The 18,970-nt window shown below is 39.1% G+C and overlaps 1 protein-coding gene across 2 annotated transcripts in view; it reads left to right on the top strand.

Annotated features, from left to right (window-relative positions):
• WASL (WASP like actin nucleation promoting factor) overlaps positions 1-18,465 on the top strand; it is a 29,512-nt gene extending 11,047 nt beyond the window's left edge. The window contains exons 3-12 of one of the 2 annotated variants that reach the window (XM_053465692.1): positions 3,016-3,102; positions 5,692-5,788; positions 6,731-6,754; positions 8,919-9,081; positions 10,774-10,816; positions 11,609-11,762; positions 12,065-12,082; positions 15,002-15,519; positions 15,837-15,945; positions 16,969-18,465. In XM_053465692.1, the coding sequence (XP_053321667.1) occupies positions 3,016-3,102; positions 5,692-5,788; positions 6,731-6,754; positions 8,919-9,081; positions 10,774-10,816; positions 11,609-11,762; positions 12,065-12,082; positions 15,002-15,519; positions 15,837-15,945; positions 16,969-17,030 (1,275 nt within the window). In that variant the 3' untranslated portion in view covers positions 17,031-18,465. The remainder of the gene's footprint in view (positions 1-3,015; positions 3,103-5,691; positions 5,789-6,730; positions 6,755-8,918; positions 9,082-10,773; positions 10,817-11,608; positions 11,763-12,064; positions 12,083-15,001; positions 15,520-15,836; positions 15,946-16,968) is intronic. The other variant, XM_053465693.1, reaches the window with a different exon arrangement.
• Positions 18,466-18,970: the final 505 nt, after the last annotated feature.

Consider the following 18,970-nt stretch of genomic DNA (forward strand, 5'->3'; position numbering starts at 1 on the left):
GCTATGACTCGGAACTCAAAATGTCAAGCGCCACTAGTTTCCACCTACCCACAGGACAGAGATATTTGGCTTTTTTTTTTCTTCTTTAATAAAAGCATCTTTTGTGCAAGTCCTTTCCTCAAACACTATCAGGAAGTTTATTCCCCAGTGTAGTTCCACAAGCCTCACTCAAGACTTCTACATTAAACACTTCAGGATGGAAAGTCTACAATGGGTATCTTCTTTCCAGAAGATTTTCTAGTCTCTCTGCAGGATGCATATTTGCACATCCTTATCCAAGAACATCAGCGGTTTCTCTTAATTGCTATTCCAGGGAAAGAGTGACTTCAGCGTGTTCAGTTTCAAGTCCCTCTGTTCATGATTGCATCGGCACCCAGCGTATACTATGCCGGCGGTCATGACGTTTCTCAAAGCGGGGAATCAATGTCGCCCTTGCTTAAACGACTGGTTGCTGGCAGTACCTTGCCCGTGCTTGCTACAGCAGGTTTACGTCGAAGTTGGTCTTCTGCAGAAAGGAGAATCAATTTAAAGAAGCTGTTGGCTGTGTGGAAGAACAAGAATCAAGAGCTTCTTTTTGTGCAGTTAAGCAAGTGGGCCAAGGAGAATTGCTCCCATGTCTCTGTGGTACATAGACTAAGAGGCTCTCCAGATGATTTTAGATCTAGTGGCGTTGCTTCAGAATATGGGAAAGTTTCTCTTTTCCCAGTGGGAAATCTGTTGTGACTGAATTCTCTCACCCATCACTGGCTTATGTTTTTCCTCCTGTTCCTATGATATCAAGTGTTATAAAGAAAATTAGAGACAGAATCCAAGTCATTGTTATTACTGTATTTGCTCGATTATAAGACGAGGTTTTTTCCAGCGCAAATTCTCTGAAAAATACCCCTCGTCTTATAATCAGGGTCGTCTTCTCAAATAGGTCTGATTATGAGACTAAGATCCAGATCCCCCGCAGCGATGCAGAGGACCTGGATCCTCCTGTGTTAACACCCCCCCCCCCCCACTTACCGGTGCTTCTGAGTCCCCGGTGCTTAGTCCGGGCTGCGCGTAGAGCTCTACACGCTTCCCGGACTAAGCACTGGGGACCCAGATGCAGGGGACCTGGATCCTCCTGTGTTAACGCCCGACCCAACTTACCGGTGCATCTGAGTCCCCGGTGCTTAGTCCGGGCTGCGTGTAGAGCTCTACGCGATATAATCGCGTAGAGCTCTACACGATACAATCGCGTAGAGCTCTACACGCTGCCCGGACTAAGCACTGGGGACTCAGAAGCACCAGTAAGCTGGAGGGGGGGGCATAACACAGGAGGATGCAGGGGACCTGCATCCTCCTGTGTTATGCCCCCTCCAACTTACCGGTGCTTCCCCGGTGCTCCCCGGTGAGTCCCCAGTGCTTAGTCCGGGCAGCGTGTAGAGCTCTATGCGATTATATCTCTACATGCTGCCCGGACTAAGCACCTGGGGCTCAGATGCAGGGGACCTGGACCCTCCTGTGTTATGCGCCCCCCCCCCCCAACTCAGAAGCACCGGTAAGTTTGGAGGAGGGAGAGGGAGTGTTAAATGGGGAGTGTGAGGCATTTCTGGAGGCAGAGTGCTCTGTGAAATGCCTTTTAACCCCTTTAATGCCACTCTGCCTCCTGAAATGCCTTAAACCTCCCTATATGCCACTCTTCCCCATAATATGCCTTTTAACCCTCTAAGTGCCAGAGTGGCATATAGAGTTAAAAGGCATATCATGGGGCACAGTGGCATATAGGGTTTAAAGGCATATCATGGGGCACTGTGGCATTTAGAGGGTTAAAAGGCATATCATGGGGCACAGTGGCATATAGGGGGTATAAGGCACTTCTGGAGCAGATGTGCATAACTGGGGGGCAGGTTGGAAAATAGAAGGAAATAAAACCAAAATATTTTTCTCAAGCATACCTTTTATTAAAAAAAGTGTTTAAATGAATTAACATTTACTGGTAAAACTTTTTTCCTATAGGGTCGTCTTATATTCAGGCTTTCTTTTTTTCCTAAATTAATATTAAGATTTGGGGGGTCGTCTTATAATCGAGCAAATACGGTACTCCTGATTAGCCATGCAGGATCTGGTATCCTGAGCTGGTGCATTTTGCTATAAAGACACCGGGCTTCCTAATACAAGGTGCTTTGGCAGCTTGGGTCCTTGAGACAAGATGATGTCAACTATAATTAAGAGCAGGAAGAAGGTTACAAGCCTTTGATATCAAGATCTAGAAGACCTTCTCGAACTGGTGCATTTTACATACGATCCGGGAAACTTATGTTCCCAATATTTTGGTTTTTTTTTTATTGCAAGTGGTTTATGGCCAGCTACCCTTAAGGTGCAGAGTGCTGCTCTTGTCGCCTCATTGGATATTCATCTTGCCTCATCCGTGGGTCCAGCATTTTGTTAGGGCAGCCTTTAGGAGAAGACTGGGATATCCTGCTGTCGTTCCCTCCTGGGACTTAAATGTAGTCCTATAAGCCCTTACATTACTGCCATTTGAACCTCTGCAAGATACTCTGTTGACATTTCTCAATTCTAAGATTTCACTGATTTTAAAAGGATTTAAGCATATTGATGTCTTTTACATGGACTTCTGTGTTATACTGTGAATAGGCATTCTTTAGTTGACATTAGTCTGCCTCCTTTAACTTCTACCCTTGCTGTCTTACATTTGCTCATTATAAACTCCTAGTAAATGGAGAACTGAGCATCCTTTTGAAATTAACATTAGTAGCAGAGACTAAAGTTTGCTATTGTATGCTGCTAGATGTTCAGATGTTCACCAATGCAAGCCCATCCCCATGCACAAAAAAAAAAAAAACGGTATGCGAAAGATGAGCTAAATATGCCACAGTTCTATTAAACTCCTCGAAAGGTGAATTCAAGTTTAAATATCATGGATGTAAGTCATATGTTTGCATACATTAACATCTGTAGTGATCACTTTTGTTAACTGACCCATGTGGTATGTTGTATTGATTCAGCTGTACTTTTCCTTTTTAGGAAGGGAGACAACTCTATGAACAGGAGCTGTACTATAATTTTGTATATAATAGTCCAAGATCATATTTTCACACATTTGCTGGAGATGTAAGTTTGCCATAATTCTAAGTATTACCATTTTGTCATTTATTTTTAGAGATGTGACATGAAGATGTGTGGTGAATAATGCAGATTGAGAGCAGTGCTTGATTAAGGGATTTGTGGGGCTGCAGTTAGATTTTAACTACTGTGTTTTTCGGCGTATAAGACGACTGGGCGTATGAGACGACCCCCAACTTTTCCAGTTAAAATATAGAGTTTGGGCTATACTCGCCGTATAAGACTACCCCTTTACGCAGTATACAACAACCAGCCAATCACGGCAAGCGATGTACCTTACCGGTGATTGGCTGGTTGTTGTATACAAAGCCTGCTTGGATTGGGTGGGTCAGCTCGCCCTAACATATGCCTGTCCACACACACATGTATAGACATACACTGCCCTCACACACCCCTTCCTTTACACACATATACACGTACACACCAGCTTACAAACACACATATAAACATACACCAGGGCTCGACAAATCCCAGGTGTTTGTCAGCCTGTGATCGCGGAGTGATTCTGTAGGCTGAGACAGAGATTGCAGGAAAACCTGCAATCGTGTTTTCAGCTGCCACAGGCTGTTTCAGGAAAGGGTGTGGAGACCAGCCCCAACACCCCCCTGCTGCCTGATCGCTCCATGAGAGCGACAGTGCAGCGTTAACCCCTTCAATTCCACAATTGTGTATGACTCATTCGTGGCATTGCAGGGGTTACCATTTGTCCCCATTTGTCAAGCCCTGACATACACTGCCCATACACAGACACATACATACACACACATATCTACACATACTAACATACGCCTGTCCATACATACACATTTATACACTGCCCTCACCACATACCCCTGCCTTTATACACACACACACACACACACACACACACACACACACACACACACACACAAATATCTACACTGCTGTTACACACACCTGACCATACACATATATACACATACACTGCACTTACACTCCTTTCTCCCCATCTCTTACCTTTCTCATCATCTATCTTCCATCAAGTTGTGGGAGCGTGAGGTCTGTCATTTCAGACCTCTGCTTTACTGCACCCTTAATCGGTACGCGCCGGCAATTGATGCCGAGCGCCGGGACATTACGTCATCCCTGCGCTCGGCATCAATAGCCGGCGCATACTGATTAAGGAGCACAGAAGCCGAGGTCTGAAGTGCCAGACCTCGAGCTCCCTAATGTTGGGCTAGTTAGAGGGAGGTCGTGATCTCCCCAACCAGCCTTGCTTATTGGGTGCCCGCTGATCAGGGCTAGTTGGGGAGATCACGATCTTGCACCTACCTCGGCGCGGCCCTGAAGACTGGCCCAGGGGAGGCAGCTTCTCTGCTCGCCCCTCCCCTAGATATTTGTGATTCTCCAGTCCGGCTCAGTAAGTTTCAGTACCCGGCGTATAAGAGGACCCCCGACTTTTAATTAGATTTTCACGGGTTAAAAAGTCGGTAGCCTGTTTATTTATTTTTATTTTTTTCCCCCTTTAGTCTTAAATTACACTACTGCCTGCCACCTAGTGGCTCTTTTGTGCAGTACATTTTTGTCATTTGTTTACAAGCACCTCTGTGCTGCCAGATGGGCCTATTAAAATGGCTTTAGCTGCAGCAGCAGCCCTTTAACCCCTTAAGGACCAGGCTCATTTTTTCTTTTTGTACCCTGTGGGACCGTGGCCGTTAATACTTTTGTGGTGCTTGTGTTCAGCTGTAATTTTCTCCTAACCCATTTAGTGTACCCACATAAGTTTTAAATATTGTTTTTTTCAGGACAAGATGGGCTTTCTTCAGATACAGTTATTTTGATCATATCATCTTATTTACTATAAAAAAAAAATGGTGAAAAATTGAAACAAAAAACCATTTTATGACTTTTTTATTTGAAAAATCTTTTACTCACCTAAAAAAGAAATTAAAAAAACTAGCTAAATAGATTCTACTACTTGTCCTGAGTTTAGAAATACCCAATGTTTCTGTTTTTTTTTTTTGTTGTTTTTTTTACAATGTATGTCGGCTGTTGACGCCCCCGGGGGGGGGGCGGCGCAGGCATGGCCCCCGATGCCGATCTCGGCGTTACTGAATGCCTCGACATCGAGGCATTACAGCAACGCCGTTTAAGCGAAGAAAGTGATCGTTGATCACTTTCTAAGTTTATTTAATTTTTTGACTGTTCAGGGATCGTCAAAGGTCGTTAAGTGACCGTTTTTCCGTGACGGTCCTGAACCGGCAAAGGTCGTTAAGGGGTTAAATTTGGTCTTGGATGAATACGAATCCTACTTTTGCTATTTTCCCTTTAAAACCTATTTTATGATAATTTCACAGGCAGTTATTTGTAACACACCTTCTACCATCATCTTCTACTTCCTACTAGACGGTTCATTTACTTGCAATAAATCACTTGGGGCATCAACACCTTCACACTACTAGGATTTCATATACAATAAAATGTTAGACTTGATGTAAATTTCTACAGCGCCCTGCCGGCTCAAGGGTGATATCTTATTTTCATAGTGACGCATTGCATGTATGTTGGTGGCAAATTTTGGAAATTGATTAGTTAAAACGTTTCTTTGAATGTTAGTCCTGTCAAGTGGGTCTCAATTTTGCTAATGAAGAAGAGGCACGAAGATTCAGAAAAGAAATAACAGAGTTGCTTTCAAGAAGATCAAAGAAACCTGGTAAGAACTAGCTTTTGCTTTCTTTAATTGTATTGTCATTACATATATGCCTTGTAATCTCATTGTAGTTGCGACATATGATGAGCGTTTGACCACTTTAAAAACAAAGTATCTCAGAATCATTAGTCTAGTATAAATGGGTTATTGCTCAGGAGCTGTGACCAGCCATTTGGACATATACGAAGCTAGGCTCAGTAATAATAATAATAATAATAAAACAAATAGCTGCAAGAAAGTTGCAGTCGTATGACATCTTTATTATAAAGAGTCTAGAACGGTGTAAGAACTTATTTAACATGTCGGGTACAATTTTTTTTTTTTTTTTTTTTTTTTTTTCTTTCTCCTCTTAACCCCTTCGTGTCAATTGATGTGGTGCTACAACCGAAAGATCTCAGTTCTGGTCCTTTAAGCACTGGCAGGCCTATGTCTCTGCATCTCCCCTCTGCTAGCTGGGGCTTAAGCTGAGCAATCAAATGTGACAGCACTTCTGTTCAGACATTCCCTTTCTCCCTTTTCCCTGGGACCTCTAGCTATAGCGTACTGCTCTCTTCTAGAGTGGACAAAATGTATAGTTTATAAATGCATAAATTTAAGAGTAACAAAACCCCCCACAAGAATAACCACCTCTACTCCATCTACAAAAGTAATATTGAAAATATTGTTTAAAGAAACACTGCCCATCACTACTAAAAGTTTTTTTTTTTAATCTGTTTTTTGAGAAACATATTTTATGTAGCGGCTTAGAGATCTGCGAGTGCTTCTGAAGTTTGAGACTCAGCACGACAAACTTAAAAAATGTATAATTTTAGGATAAAATATGCCTGAGGAAGAGGGTAATTAAGGTTGAACCAGGACTCGGATATTGAATGCTGTTATCCAGAAGTGTAAAAATGCTTTCATTACATGTTTTTTAAATGTGTTTTTTTTGTTTACTCTGTGCAGATAAAAAGAGAGAGACTCTAAATGGTAAGCTAATGTTATAGCAGCAAAGTTTAGTCCTGTGCAGCTTATTATAGTGAGCAATATTAAACAGGATTCCACTTATCCACAGCTATTGTTCAAAAACTAGTTAAAATGTTTGTTTTCTTTGGCGTTTAAGATATTTATAATTTAAAGTTTACCTGATTGCAGTTTTTATACTGTTTGGCCTAGCTGCAATGTTTACCCACATTTCAGGAGGCAAAATTAAATTGTCAGAGGGGGAAACTAAAGCATGTTAACATTAGGGCTGCAACTAACGATTATTTTAATAATCGATTAGTTGGCCGATTATTTTTTCGATTAATCGATTAATCGGATAAAAAAAATGAATGTAAATTTTTCATTTATTTAAAATAATTTAATAAACAAATGATGTTAAATACAAACAGCAGAATAACTTTGATAATACATTTCTTGTCTTTATTTCCCAACCAGCCCCCCAATATATGCACATTTGAGCCCAGGCTTGCTACGCTGCCTCCCAGACATGCCATGCTGCCCCCCCCACATATGCCACGCTGCCTACCACAGCACTCCACGCTGCCTACCACATATACCACACCACGCTGCCTCCCACATCTGCCACTCCACGCTGCCTCCCACATCTGCCACTCCACTCTACCCCCCACATGCCACTGTGCCTGATGCGCCTTATATCCCCTGATACCCCACTCCATCCTCCCCAGACATGCCACCCTGCCTCCCAGACATGCCACTTCTTTACCCCCAGATATGCCACTCTACCCCCAGATATGCCTTATACACCCTGATACACCACTCCGTCCTCCCCAGACATGCCACACTGCCCTCCCCACATATGCCTTATATACTGTATATGCCTTATACCCCCAGATATGTCACTTCACTGCCCCCAGGATTTAGATTCCCCTAAATTAACCCTAAACTCCCCATTAACCATAACTGCCCCTAAATTAACCCTTAACACCCCCTTAACCACAGCATCCCCTAAATTAACCCTAAAGACCCCATCAACCACAGCATCCCCTAAATTAACCCTAAACACACCATTAACCACAACTGCCTCAAATTAACCCCAAACACCCCATTAACCACAGCTGCTCCTAAATTAACCCTAAACACCCCATTAACCACAGCTGCTCCTAAATTAACCCTAAACACCCTATTAACCATAACTGCCCCTAAATTAACCCTAAACACCCCACTAACCATAACTGCCCCTAAATTAACCCCCACCTCCCCTAACTTTCAGTAGCCCAAATATATATATATATTATATATTATATATTATATATATATATATATATATATATATATATATATATATATATATATATATATATATATACACACATATACTTACAGTTAGATGAGTGTCACAGCCATGTGGTTCTGGCCTGGAGAAGGAAGGGGCGGGGCCAGTTGTCACAGTGATTACAGGGAGGGGGAGTAAGTAGGAGCTGCTGCTGTGAGACGGTGAGTCAGACTAAACGGATTATATAATGAGGGGGATTTTTCAGAGCGTTTGCTCTGAAAAAACCCTCATTTTATAATCGACAATAATCGATTCAACTAATCGATAATGAAATTCGTTGCCAACGAATTTCATTATCGATTTTATCGATTAGTTGTTGCAGCCCTAGTTAACATGTTAATTTCTTAAAGTGAATCAGAAATAATTTGAGATTGTTGCACCTATATACACACTATATGGCCAAAAGTATTGTAGACACCCCTCCTAATTATTGAGTTTAGGTGTTTAAGCCACACACTAACAGGTGTATAAAATCCAGCATATAGGCAGCCATCTCCATAGACAAACATTGGCAGTAGAATGTGCTGTACTGAAGACCCCAGTAGCTGTTAACTAATAAGAGGATGTAATCTATGCATTCATTAGAAACTTTTAAAATATAAATCCCCTTTTGAATTCTTGTTTTCTGAAGCGCTGTTTCATTTTTTTCCACTCAGTGTTTTAAGGGAAGGACAAACACACTTTAGCGTCTTCTAATAAAACAGCTGAAGCTTATATTGGTAGACCTTGCTTAGCATTCTGCGTATGTGCGTTCCTGGATCTTGTAATGGGTTCTTAGAGAACCATTTGGATTTTGATTGGCTAGTTTTGTTTGATCCTAAACCTTTTCAATTTTACTGTCAATTTCCTTTTTAGGCCCAAGTCTACCAATGGCAACGATTGATATTAAAAACCCAGAAATCACAAACCGGCATAATTCACAAGTGAATAATGTTCCATACAATAAAGAGAAGAAAAAGGGAAAAACTAAAAAGAAAAGGCTTACCAAAGCAGATATTGGAACTCCAAGCAACTTCCAGTATATAAACATGTTTTTTTTTGTATTTTTTCATTATAGTTAAAAACAAAATGTGTCTAAATTTAGACTCCAGTTTTTCTAGTTGACATGTTAATTTAACAGCCATGTTTTTGTTGTGTAATTTTTGCAAACATTGATGTCACACATGAATCATTCTACAGACTCCCCACAAAAACACTACTAAATAGTGTGTATAGCTGAGGTGGCCTCATCTAAGTGTTCACAAAACTGCTAATGCATGGAAGCTTGTAATGTTAGTGTTTTATTACAAATGTGGCTAGTACACGCAATCATTGCAAGCAAGAAAAAATGGGAAACACAGGTATTCCGCCCTAAAAACTTAAGGGGAGGGTGTACATCTTTTTATTTCATATATCAAAAGCTATTTCTGTTGTATTTGAAGTAACGTTTGTAGTGGTTTGGTAGGCAAGAAGCATCTCTGGGATGTTTACCATTAACAGCATGACCAGTACAACATACAGATTTTGCTTTATTGTTGATAGAATATCCATAAGTATATTCTAGGCATATATTTTGCATATTCTGATAGGAATGATAGGATGTGTAGTTTAAAACCTCGACTTACAGGTTGAGTATCTCTTATCTGAAATTATACTCTCAACTGTGGGGGGCATCATAAAAGAGGTGTCTGACCTCTCCTGTAGTCAGTTTCCTAACCTCATTTTCTACCTGCTGTGTGCCCAGTTGTTTGGGCTTCTCCCCATGATCCCGGAGCGCATAATGTCCAGGCTTCCCTAGGGAACTTCCACTTACCTCTTCTACACTGGATGTGCTCTTGGTCCGTGTGGAGAAGCCCGAACCACAGAGCAGACAAGTGAGAAGACAGATCTGTTATCCAAAATGATCTCTTATCCGAAATACTTCAGGTCCCAAGCATTTTGGATAAGGGATACTCAACCTGTACATGACTTTAATTAAAAAGCATGGCAAAGTAATGGTCTTTTGAGCAGACTTCAGCACGTGTTCTAGAACACAAAATACATGCATAAAGTGAACATGTTCAGCAGGCTAGTCTGCCATTGGCTATGGATGACTGCTAGAGGATTTAGTCCTTATCCCTAGGTCTAGGGGACAATGGGTTGAGAACATGCATGCGAGCAGTCGGCCAGTCATGCTGGCCCCCAGGGAGCAGGCAGTAGCAGCTACCAGTACAGTGAACATGCAAGTAAAACAATGCTTGTTTCACTAAAAAAATGATATTTTAATTTTCCAAGGGTCTACATTTGTGTGGATGCATATTAAATAAACCAATTTATTAAAATGTATACGCAACATATATTTACTTAAGCCCATCTTATGTAAATACACTGGGGAAAGATATTTTCCTTTTCCCAGCGTCTGGTGACTGATTCAGGCAGTGACTGAGGGAAGAGAGGACTCTTAAGACCGGTAACTAGTTGGTTAATGCTTGCCCTGCCCCATTCATTCACAAGTTGTGAAGCTAAAAATCTCCAAAACCATTGCATTGGCAAGCAAAAGACAACCATAGACTGTTTTAATAAATTTGTTAAAAGCTGCCGGTGGCAATGGTTTTCATTTAGGCCTTTTATCATCCACAAATGCCACAGACAAGCATGTCCGTTAGAACTCGGTTCTTGCTGCAGAAGCATATGTATATAGTCATGAATTTTCAGTAACGTAACCAATATTTCTATATTTTATTTTTCTTAGACATATTGGACACGTGGGATGGGATCCAAACACGGGGTTTGATGTAAGTAAATAGAGGATTTGATGCACTATACACTTCAAAAAAAAGTGTCAAAGCAATAAGCCTCTATTTATTGCAATTTTTGCAAATGACCAGGTTAAAGAACAGAATTCTATGACATTCGACACCCTATACATGCAGTGACACCTACGGGGTGGAAGAAATCTAAGCGGAATTGCAACATATGGTGAAAGTGGCCAAAATAAATCTGGTTTTTAGATTACTGAAGAGTAGTTAAGAGTCTTAGTTATAGTTTTAGAGAAAATATTCAATTTCAAATATTCATAACTTTCTTGAATATTAAGTTCCCCACTTAATAGATGGAAGGTAGCATAAGTTTTCAGGACCTCAAAGGTCTCTTCTGATGTATGGGACTTGATTTTATCTGAAGAAACCTCTAAGGTATCATTTTTTTTTATTCCTTGCACCCCTTTCCTACATTGGGCCAATAAAAATTGTATATATATTTATTTTATTTATATAGCACCAACTTACTTAACTTCTTAAAATACATATATTCAAGAAAATTATGAGACCAGAATTGTCAGACTAACACACCAATGTATTGGCAAGCTTACAATCTGGAATGGAATGATATTGCCAAATGAAAGAGGTAGTGTGGGGGTTGTATTAGTGGTAGGTAGGATCCTGATGTAAAAAAATACACATGTAGGGGCAGCAAGGTGTGAGATTTTGGAGATGTTTAAGCTAAGTAAACAATAGTTTTCACGTGCAGCTAGGTTTGGTTTATTGTTTATGACTGTCTAACACAACTCCTCGTCCTTTGATTTTTAGGTTAATAATTTGGATCCAGAACTTAAAAAGCTTTTTGACATGTGTGGCATTTCTGAGGCTCAGCTAAAAGACAAGGAAACCTCAAAGGTCATTTATGACTTCATTGCGAAAACTGGAGGTGTGGAGGCAGTAAAAAATGAGTTGAGAAGACAAGGTGAGTTTTATATGTTGGCCAGTTTGTGCATTGCTTTCTTAAGCCTATTGCTGAAAAAAACCTTTGTTTCTTTATTCTGTCAGCCGTGCAAATCCAAAAGGTTTCTTTGTTTTTTTCTTTGAAGCTTTGCATGCAATAAAATATTTGTAAAGTATTTCTGAGCTATGAATATTTTAAGCCAACGCTTATATGCTGATGGGAAAATCATCAATGTTTATCTGTCTCGGGTTTCTATTAGAATTTTTTTGTGCAGGTAAAGGGGACATGAAAAATTATGATGATCAAGTCTGTTTATTCTATAGGTTCACCACTGTGGGGTGGTATGTATTGGCGGTTGCTTACTTGTTTTATAAAAAATATAAAATATGCATGGTGTGATAGACTATTAGTGAGCAACTGGGGGGAAAAAAAAAAGCATAGTTGATACTTACAAATATAATTTTTTTCAAAATGCCAAATTGAGCATTAAAACCATCTCAAACTACACAGCACTAAACCATACTTATATAGTGCCCTCCGCTAATATTGGCACCTTTTTATAAGCAAAAAAATTCTGAAAAATTATCTATCGCTGAACCTTTTTGATCTTTTCTTCAAAAATACATTTCAATACTTTGCAATTGATATCCATGAAAGCTAACAGGTTTACCCCCCAAAAAAAAGTTGTGCACAATTATTGGCACCCCTTTAATTAATACTTAATGCTGTTATCTTGGCAAGGGGAGGTAGCACAAGGTCTTCTCCCAAAATGCTTGATGAGGTTGGAGAATAAATGGCAAGTGATCTGAGACCATTCCTCCAGAATCTCTCCAGATCCTTCTAATTTCAAAGTCGATGCTGGTGGACTTTTCCTTTTCCGTTCGCTCCCCTGGTTTTCTATGGGGTTCAAGTCAGGGGACTGGGATGGCCATGGTAGGACCCTGATGTTATGGTCAGTAAACCATTATTGTGTTTTTGATGTATGTTTTTGTTTCGTTGTCCAACCACACTGCATTTGTGGCAGAGGCAGGCAGGTGTTCGTTTAATATGTGATATTTCATAATTCATGATGCCATGTATCCTAACAAAATGTCCAAGTCCTTTGGCAGAAAAACAGTCCCAAAACACTAGAGACACAACCCTATTTAACTGGGAGTATGATGTACTTTTCTCTATGGTTACCTCTCAGTTTGTGTGCCAAACCCACCTCTGGTGCCAAAAAGCTCTATTTTGGTTTCATCTGACCATAGATGTATTTTTTAGCGCACCTTTCACATTATATTTTGTGGTCAATTAGGGTTATTACAGTATTGCTGCTCGACAGTGACCCAAGCGCTGTAGTCACTACCCCTTTTGTACCTTGTAAAATAGGAAAAATGCCAATGAGGGTGAATACTTTTGCAAGGCACTTAAAAATATCAATGGGAATATACTTCTGTCATATGAATTCATAGCAGTGCCAATAATCGTGCCATACATATATAACTTTTTAATTACAAACTCATATTGTCTAATATACATGAGAGCAGAGTATTTTTTAAGAAAAGATCAAAAGGTTAAATAGACCATATTTACCTAGGTTGACAATATTAGTGGAGGGCACTGTTGCCTTATCTTGAATGTATCTTATAATCGTAATGAAGATTTTTGTCCCACTTAGACTCTTAAATATATATGGCCAAAGTAATGCATGATAACCTTTCATTTTAAATGTACATTTATAATTCACAAAGACATAGGAAAAAGCGAACGCATTGTTACTGTCCCTTCAAAAAAAAAATAATACATTGACTGTTCCCTTAAAGTAGACCTGGCTTTAATGCTCATGTTAAGTCTACGAATAACACACCCAACAAATCAACAGTTTGGTTGCTTCAGATTTTAGCTTCTTGGTGAATCCAGCCATTAGTGTGTTTTTTGGCCACCAAACATTATAGTTTCTACTGTGCATTTTGAAATAGTTTTTCTGAATTAGGCTAGATAATGTTTTCCCTCTCCAGCAGCTACCCCTTTTTTTCCATCATGGGGTTAAATGAGCAAACAAAAGCAATTAACGATTGCTTTCTTTGCTCAGCTGGTGTTGCTGCAATGCCTCAACATCGAGGCATTCAGCAACACCAAAAGAAAAGTAGAGGTCCTGTACGATCGCTCTTAGGATTGTTAGTATTCATCATATTGAGACTCCTAAGCTCAGCTAGCGTACCTGAGGTGCCTTGATTTATAGAGGGATTCAGCAGCAAAGTCAAGCATTGTTTGATTTGCTCCTAGGATCATCTCTAACGGAAGGCAGTTTGAAACGCTCCTAGGAGCAATCAAACAATGACCAACTTTTTGCATGCTGCTGGATGCCTCTATAATCAAGGCACTTTAGGTACGCTAGCTGAGCTGCTTTCCCACAGGGTCTCTCCAGACCCTCTTGAGAACATTGAGCTACAGGTACTGCAGCTATGCAGGTCGATGGAGCCCAGCTCACTAATCACTGTTATAAGTAAAATAACATTATTTAATTAAAAATGTAATTAAAATGTATAAATACATAAAATATTTGAAAATAAGACCCCAGTGTTGCCACCATGATGAAATAAAGGGAATCATCAAGTTCAAAGAAAATACCTCCAAATAGTGTAAAAAATAAAAGTGGCTGTGTATCTTCCAAAAAAATCCCGACATGAAAAGAGCTACAATACTAGCATTTGAAGTTTGAAGCCAGTCAGTTCAGTTTTACCCCATCAAAGATGCCACAAATAGCACACAGGTGCAGAATGACCAGATTTGGGGAAAAACGGTTTTGAAATAGAGGGGGTTAAGTACAATTATTGCTAACATATTTTTCAAATAAAAGCTAGGGTTTTTTTTTAAATTTTACATTACATTATTATTTTATATTACATTAGATGGCCAAAATAATGCTATCTAAAGAAAAGCCCTTGTCATAAAGGGTACAAAATAAACCGCTTTGTGCTTACAGGGTTAAGTATACTTGGTTTGTATTATGCTCTTAAATGCTCAGTGTGTTGCATGTTTTAATAAGATGCATGGGATATATATATATATATATATATATATATATATATATATATATTTTCATATTGTGTGATGGTTTTGAGTGGATCAGTTTCTTTCTAGTCCTGCTTGTTCAGGCTGTGCCAACTTGTACCAAAGATGTCCTCAATGCTGTTAGTATCAGTATGGCATTAGTACTCATGACTGTAATGTTAAGCATCCAGGTTATAATTTTTTTTTTTTTTTTTTTTTTGCAGCACCTCCACCACCACCTCCTTCTAGGGGGGGTCCGCCACCTCCACCACCCCCCCACAGCTCAGGACCACCACCTCCTCCTCCACCTGCAAGGGGCAGGGGTGTACCACCCCCACCTCCTTCTAGAGCTCCTATGGCTGCACCTCCACCACCTCCACCTTCCAGGCCAGCAGCTTCAGTGCCGCCACCACCTCCTAACCGATTGTATCCACCCCCGCAGACAGGCCAATCTTCATCTGCCCCTTGTAGTCCGCCACCTCCTCCCCCTCCACCAATGTCTGGGTTTGGTACAGGTGCGCCACCGCCTCCGCCTCCACCACCACCACCACCTGCTTTACCTGGAGCTGCTGCAGATGGTGATCAGCCTGCGCTTCCTGGGGGAAATAAATCTGCTCTCCTAAATCAAATTAGAGAAGGAGCCCAGCTAAAAAAAGTAGATAACAGAGAAAACCGACCTGTGTCCTCTTCTGGACGGGATGCACTATTAGACCAAATACGACAGGGCATTCAGTTAAAGGCTGTAAGTAACCGCTATTTAATTTATATGCTGTTCTGTTTTGGCACAAATTTGTAACCACCCTTGCATGCTTTTATTTCAGGTATAGTGTGTGTGAAGCATTTCATGTGTGTTTGATGGATAATATCAGGCTATAAATAGCATGGAATTGCAAGACATTTTTTTTGTCATATATAGTATACAATTAGTAGCTTTGTTGCTACAATAGCTAACTACTTGTGAACAAGGTAGTTTGTTTCTAATATCTAGATCTGTGTAATTTGTGTAACCTTCAGGTATATAATTTAGTTTGGCATTTAATATATATATGTATATTTTAGGTAACTGATGAGTCTGATTCTGTGGCAACTACCCCTGCACCTACCACAGGAATAGTGGGAGCGCTGATGGAAGTAATGCAGAAAAGGAGTAAAGCCATTCATTCTTCAGGTAATGAATTTAAAACTGTATATAGTGGAGTTTAAGATATCCTAAATTGAAGTAGAAGTAATAATATTTTAGTCTTAGCTTCTTGTATTCTCTGCTTTTTTGCATTTAAGCCATTATTCTTGCCTCGCTTTATTTGTAAGGAATTATGCCACATAGGTATAGGAAGTCACAACTACAGTATCTTTTTATATAGCTTAGGTCAATTGTGTTTCCTGCATTTATTCTTTTTGTTTTGAGACATACTTGCAAATAATAACTGAAAATACCGTATTTATCGGCGTATAACACGCACCTGCATTTTGCCTCCTCTGTGGTCCGGCACTCACCCGCGCAGTCTGGTGTGTAATGAGTCAGAGCAAAGCGCCAGTGCTTTGAGCTGATACACTGAGTGCCGGGCCGCGCATATCGTCGTATAGCACGCAGCTACGATTGCAGCCCCGAAGTTTCGGGAAGTAAGTGCGTGTTATACCCTGATAAATACAGAATATACTGTGCAAGGTCACACAGGTAAGAAGAGACATGATAGAATGTGATGTATTCAATAATCTGACACTATTTCCCAAAATTAACTGGTATGTAACGAAGCAGGTCCGACTCAACCATTCTTGCAGAAGAATGCCATTGGGGTCCATCCTGTGTATATTATATTACATTCTCATATTAAACTCTACTACTAAATCCCATTGTAATGAATACATTTGAGAAAGATGGAATCTTGCACAGACATGACACAAGTAAATATGTAGACTAGAAACCAACAATTTACACACATAGGCAGTTTATAATGGTGTTGTGTTTTTTGTTTTTTTTTTTTTGTTTGTTTTTTTGGGGGGGGTTCTGATTTTGCTCACATAAGTGCACAATTTGACCAGGTTCATCATCCTGAGATTTTTTTTTTTTTTTTTGTGGAAAGCCCATCCTATCCCTATAATATTTCTTATTAAGTTTCACAATAGCTACTTTAAAGTAAACATTGTTTTTATTTTCATTTTTAATCCATCGTCTACTTCCATTTTTTGTTAGATTCTGATGAAGATGAGGACGAGGATGAAGATTTTGAGGAGGATGATGAATGGGATGATTGATCAATACACATATATAATATATATATATTTTTTAAGGTGAATGAATACTAAACACTACTTTCTGTCTATGGATTCTGTAAAAGTATCATGTAAATGGTCTACCAATTTGCTGTATATTTTTGTTGCCTTTTTGCTTTTTTATTAATCTGTGCAATACCTCATTTGATCTGCAATGGTTTTGTCATAGCTCCACACAGCATACTCCTAATTGTTTTTCACTTTAAATAGCTAAATGCTTTGGTGAATGACATACAAATTCACAAACTTAGGGGGATAATGTGGAACCGTAGAAACCTTAAATGTAATTGTTATGAGAAAAAAAAAACACTATTTTCTTACCCTAATTTTTCTGTAACTAAATTTCTTATTAAAATATAGTATAGCACTACGTTCATCTTTAAGAGATGCTGATCTTTGCTAATTAAATGCCATGGTTTTGAATGGTTAGCTAAACATATATGTATGTATTTCTTTGCATGTATTTTTTTTTATTTAAAAAAACAAGACTATTTGTAACCGTGCAGCCACTACAAATCACACGTTTAATTTGTCAGTCTTACAAACAAGAAATTAAATCTGTTACACTGCATTATTACTTGGCTATTCGAAAACCCCCAAAATAAATATTACTGAGGCAAATTTGCAAGCTGTATAACAGATAGACCAGGTTTATAACCACATCAGTTGGACACGGTTTGGTCAAACCATTTAAGTCTGTGTAATGCTGAAAGGGATTTGTAAGGCTATTTTTGCCCTTTTGCTTTGTTTTGACAGGGAGACTGCTTGGTGCTTGCTTACATTATTCTGGGTTATGTTTCCGAAATGAGTGTAGGACATTCTCTAAAATATACATACAGTGCCATTTGCTCTCTGGCAGGCAACTGATCAGCATGCATCTCTTATGAAACACTAAAGCACCATATTTCAGGAAACCTATGTGGAATAACAAATGGATATTTTACAATCTGGTAAAATAAACACTAATATGTAATGAACCTGCCTATTGCAATATTCTGTTAAATGTAAACTGCTCAGACAAAAAAGTGACGAAAATGCAAATAAACGACATGTATGTGTGTGTATAAATATACATGCCAAATTCTAATTACTCAGTGGTTGTATTAGATAAATGTAATCTGTGTATGTATGTATATATATATATATATATATATATATATATATATATATATATATATATTATACACGCATAGGCATACAAACACATAAAAATATCGCTGAAGCATTATCTGTTCTAATCAAAGTCTGATATTAAAACTATTTACTCATTCTGTATTTGTTTTTGGCTTAGCTTTTATTGTAAATGTTAGGTTGCTAATTAACTTAAATCTAACAGGCTGGCCCTGTGTAATATAATCTTGAGTTAAAAGTATTGGATAATCTAATCCTGCAATTAAAAATATTCATGGAGACTTCATACCATATTTCATGCACATTTCGTCAGATCAAGCAAATCTACATAATAAAACTGGAGAATAACATACAATAAGGTTATATGAGACATTGGTACTGAAATGGTCAAGAAATATCTGATGTCTGTGTCTCTCCTACTTGCTGTGTTACTGGTGAGGGAACTGCTTCTAGTAGCGCAGAACATCCTGTTCTACAGCTAAAGGTAATGTAAGGAAGAATTGAAAGCAATTTTAAAACTAACATTATGCCCTTATGCATAAAATATTTTTTCTAGTCTGGTTTTTAATGTTATTTGGTTGATCATCTTCTGCGGAAATGTATCATGCTATGCACTGTTTCGTGAAAGCTATGAACCTTTCACCTTTAGTATTATTACTACTCAATTTGGTTTTGTACAATCTTTAATGTCCACAACAAGCAATTATTACAAAGTTATAATACCAGCAAATTAATTTTTTTAGCATGTATGACCACACTCCCATATATTAGGGCCTTCAAACTTCCAAGAT

The sequence above is a fragment of the Spea bombifrons genome, chromosome 4, assembly GCF_027358695.1.
Source record: "Spea bombifrons isolate aSpeBom1 chromosome 4, aSpeBom1.2.pri, whole genome shotgun sequence".
NCBI classification, from domain to species: Eukaryota; Metazoa; Chordata; class Amphibia; order Anura; family Pelobatidae; genus Spea; species Spea bombifrons.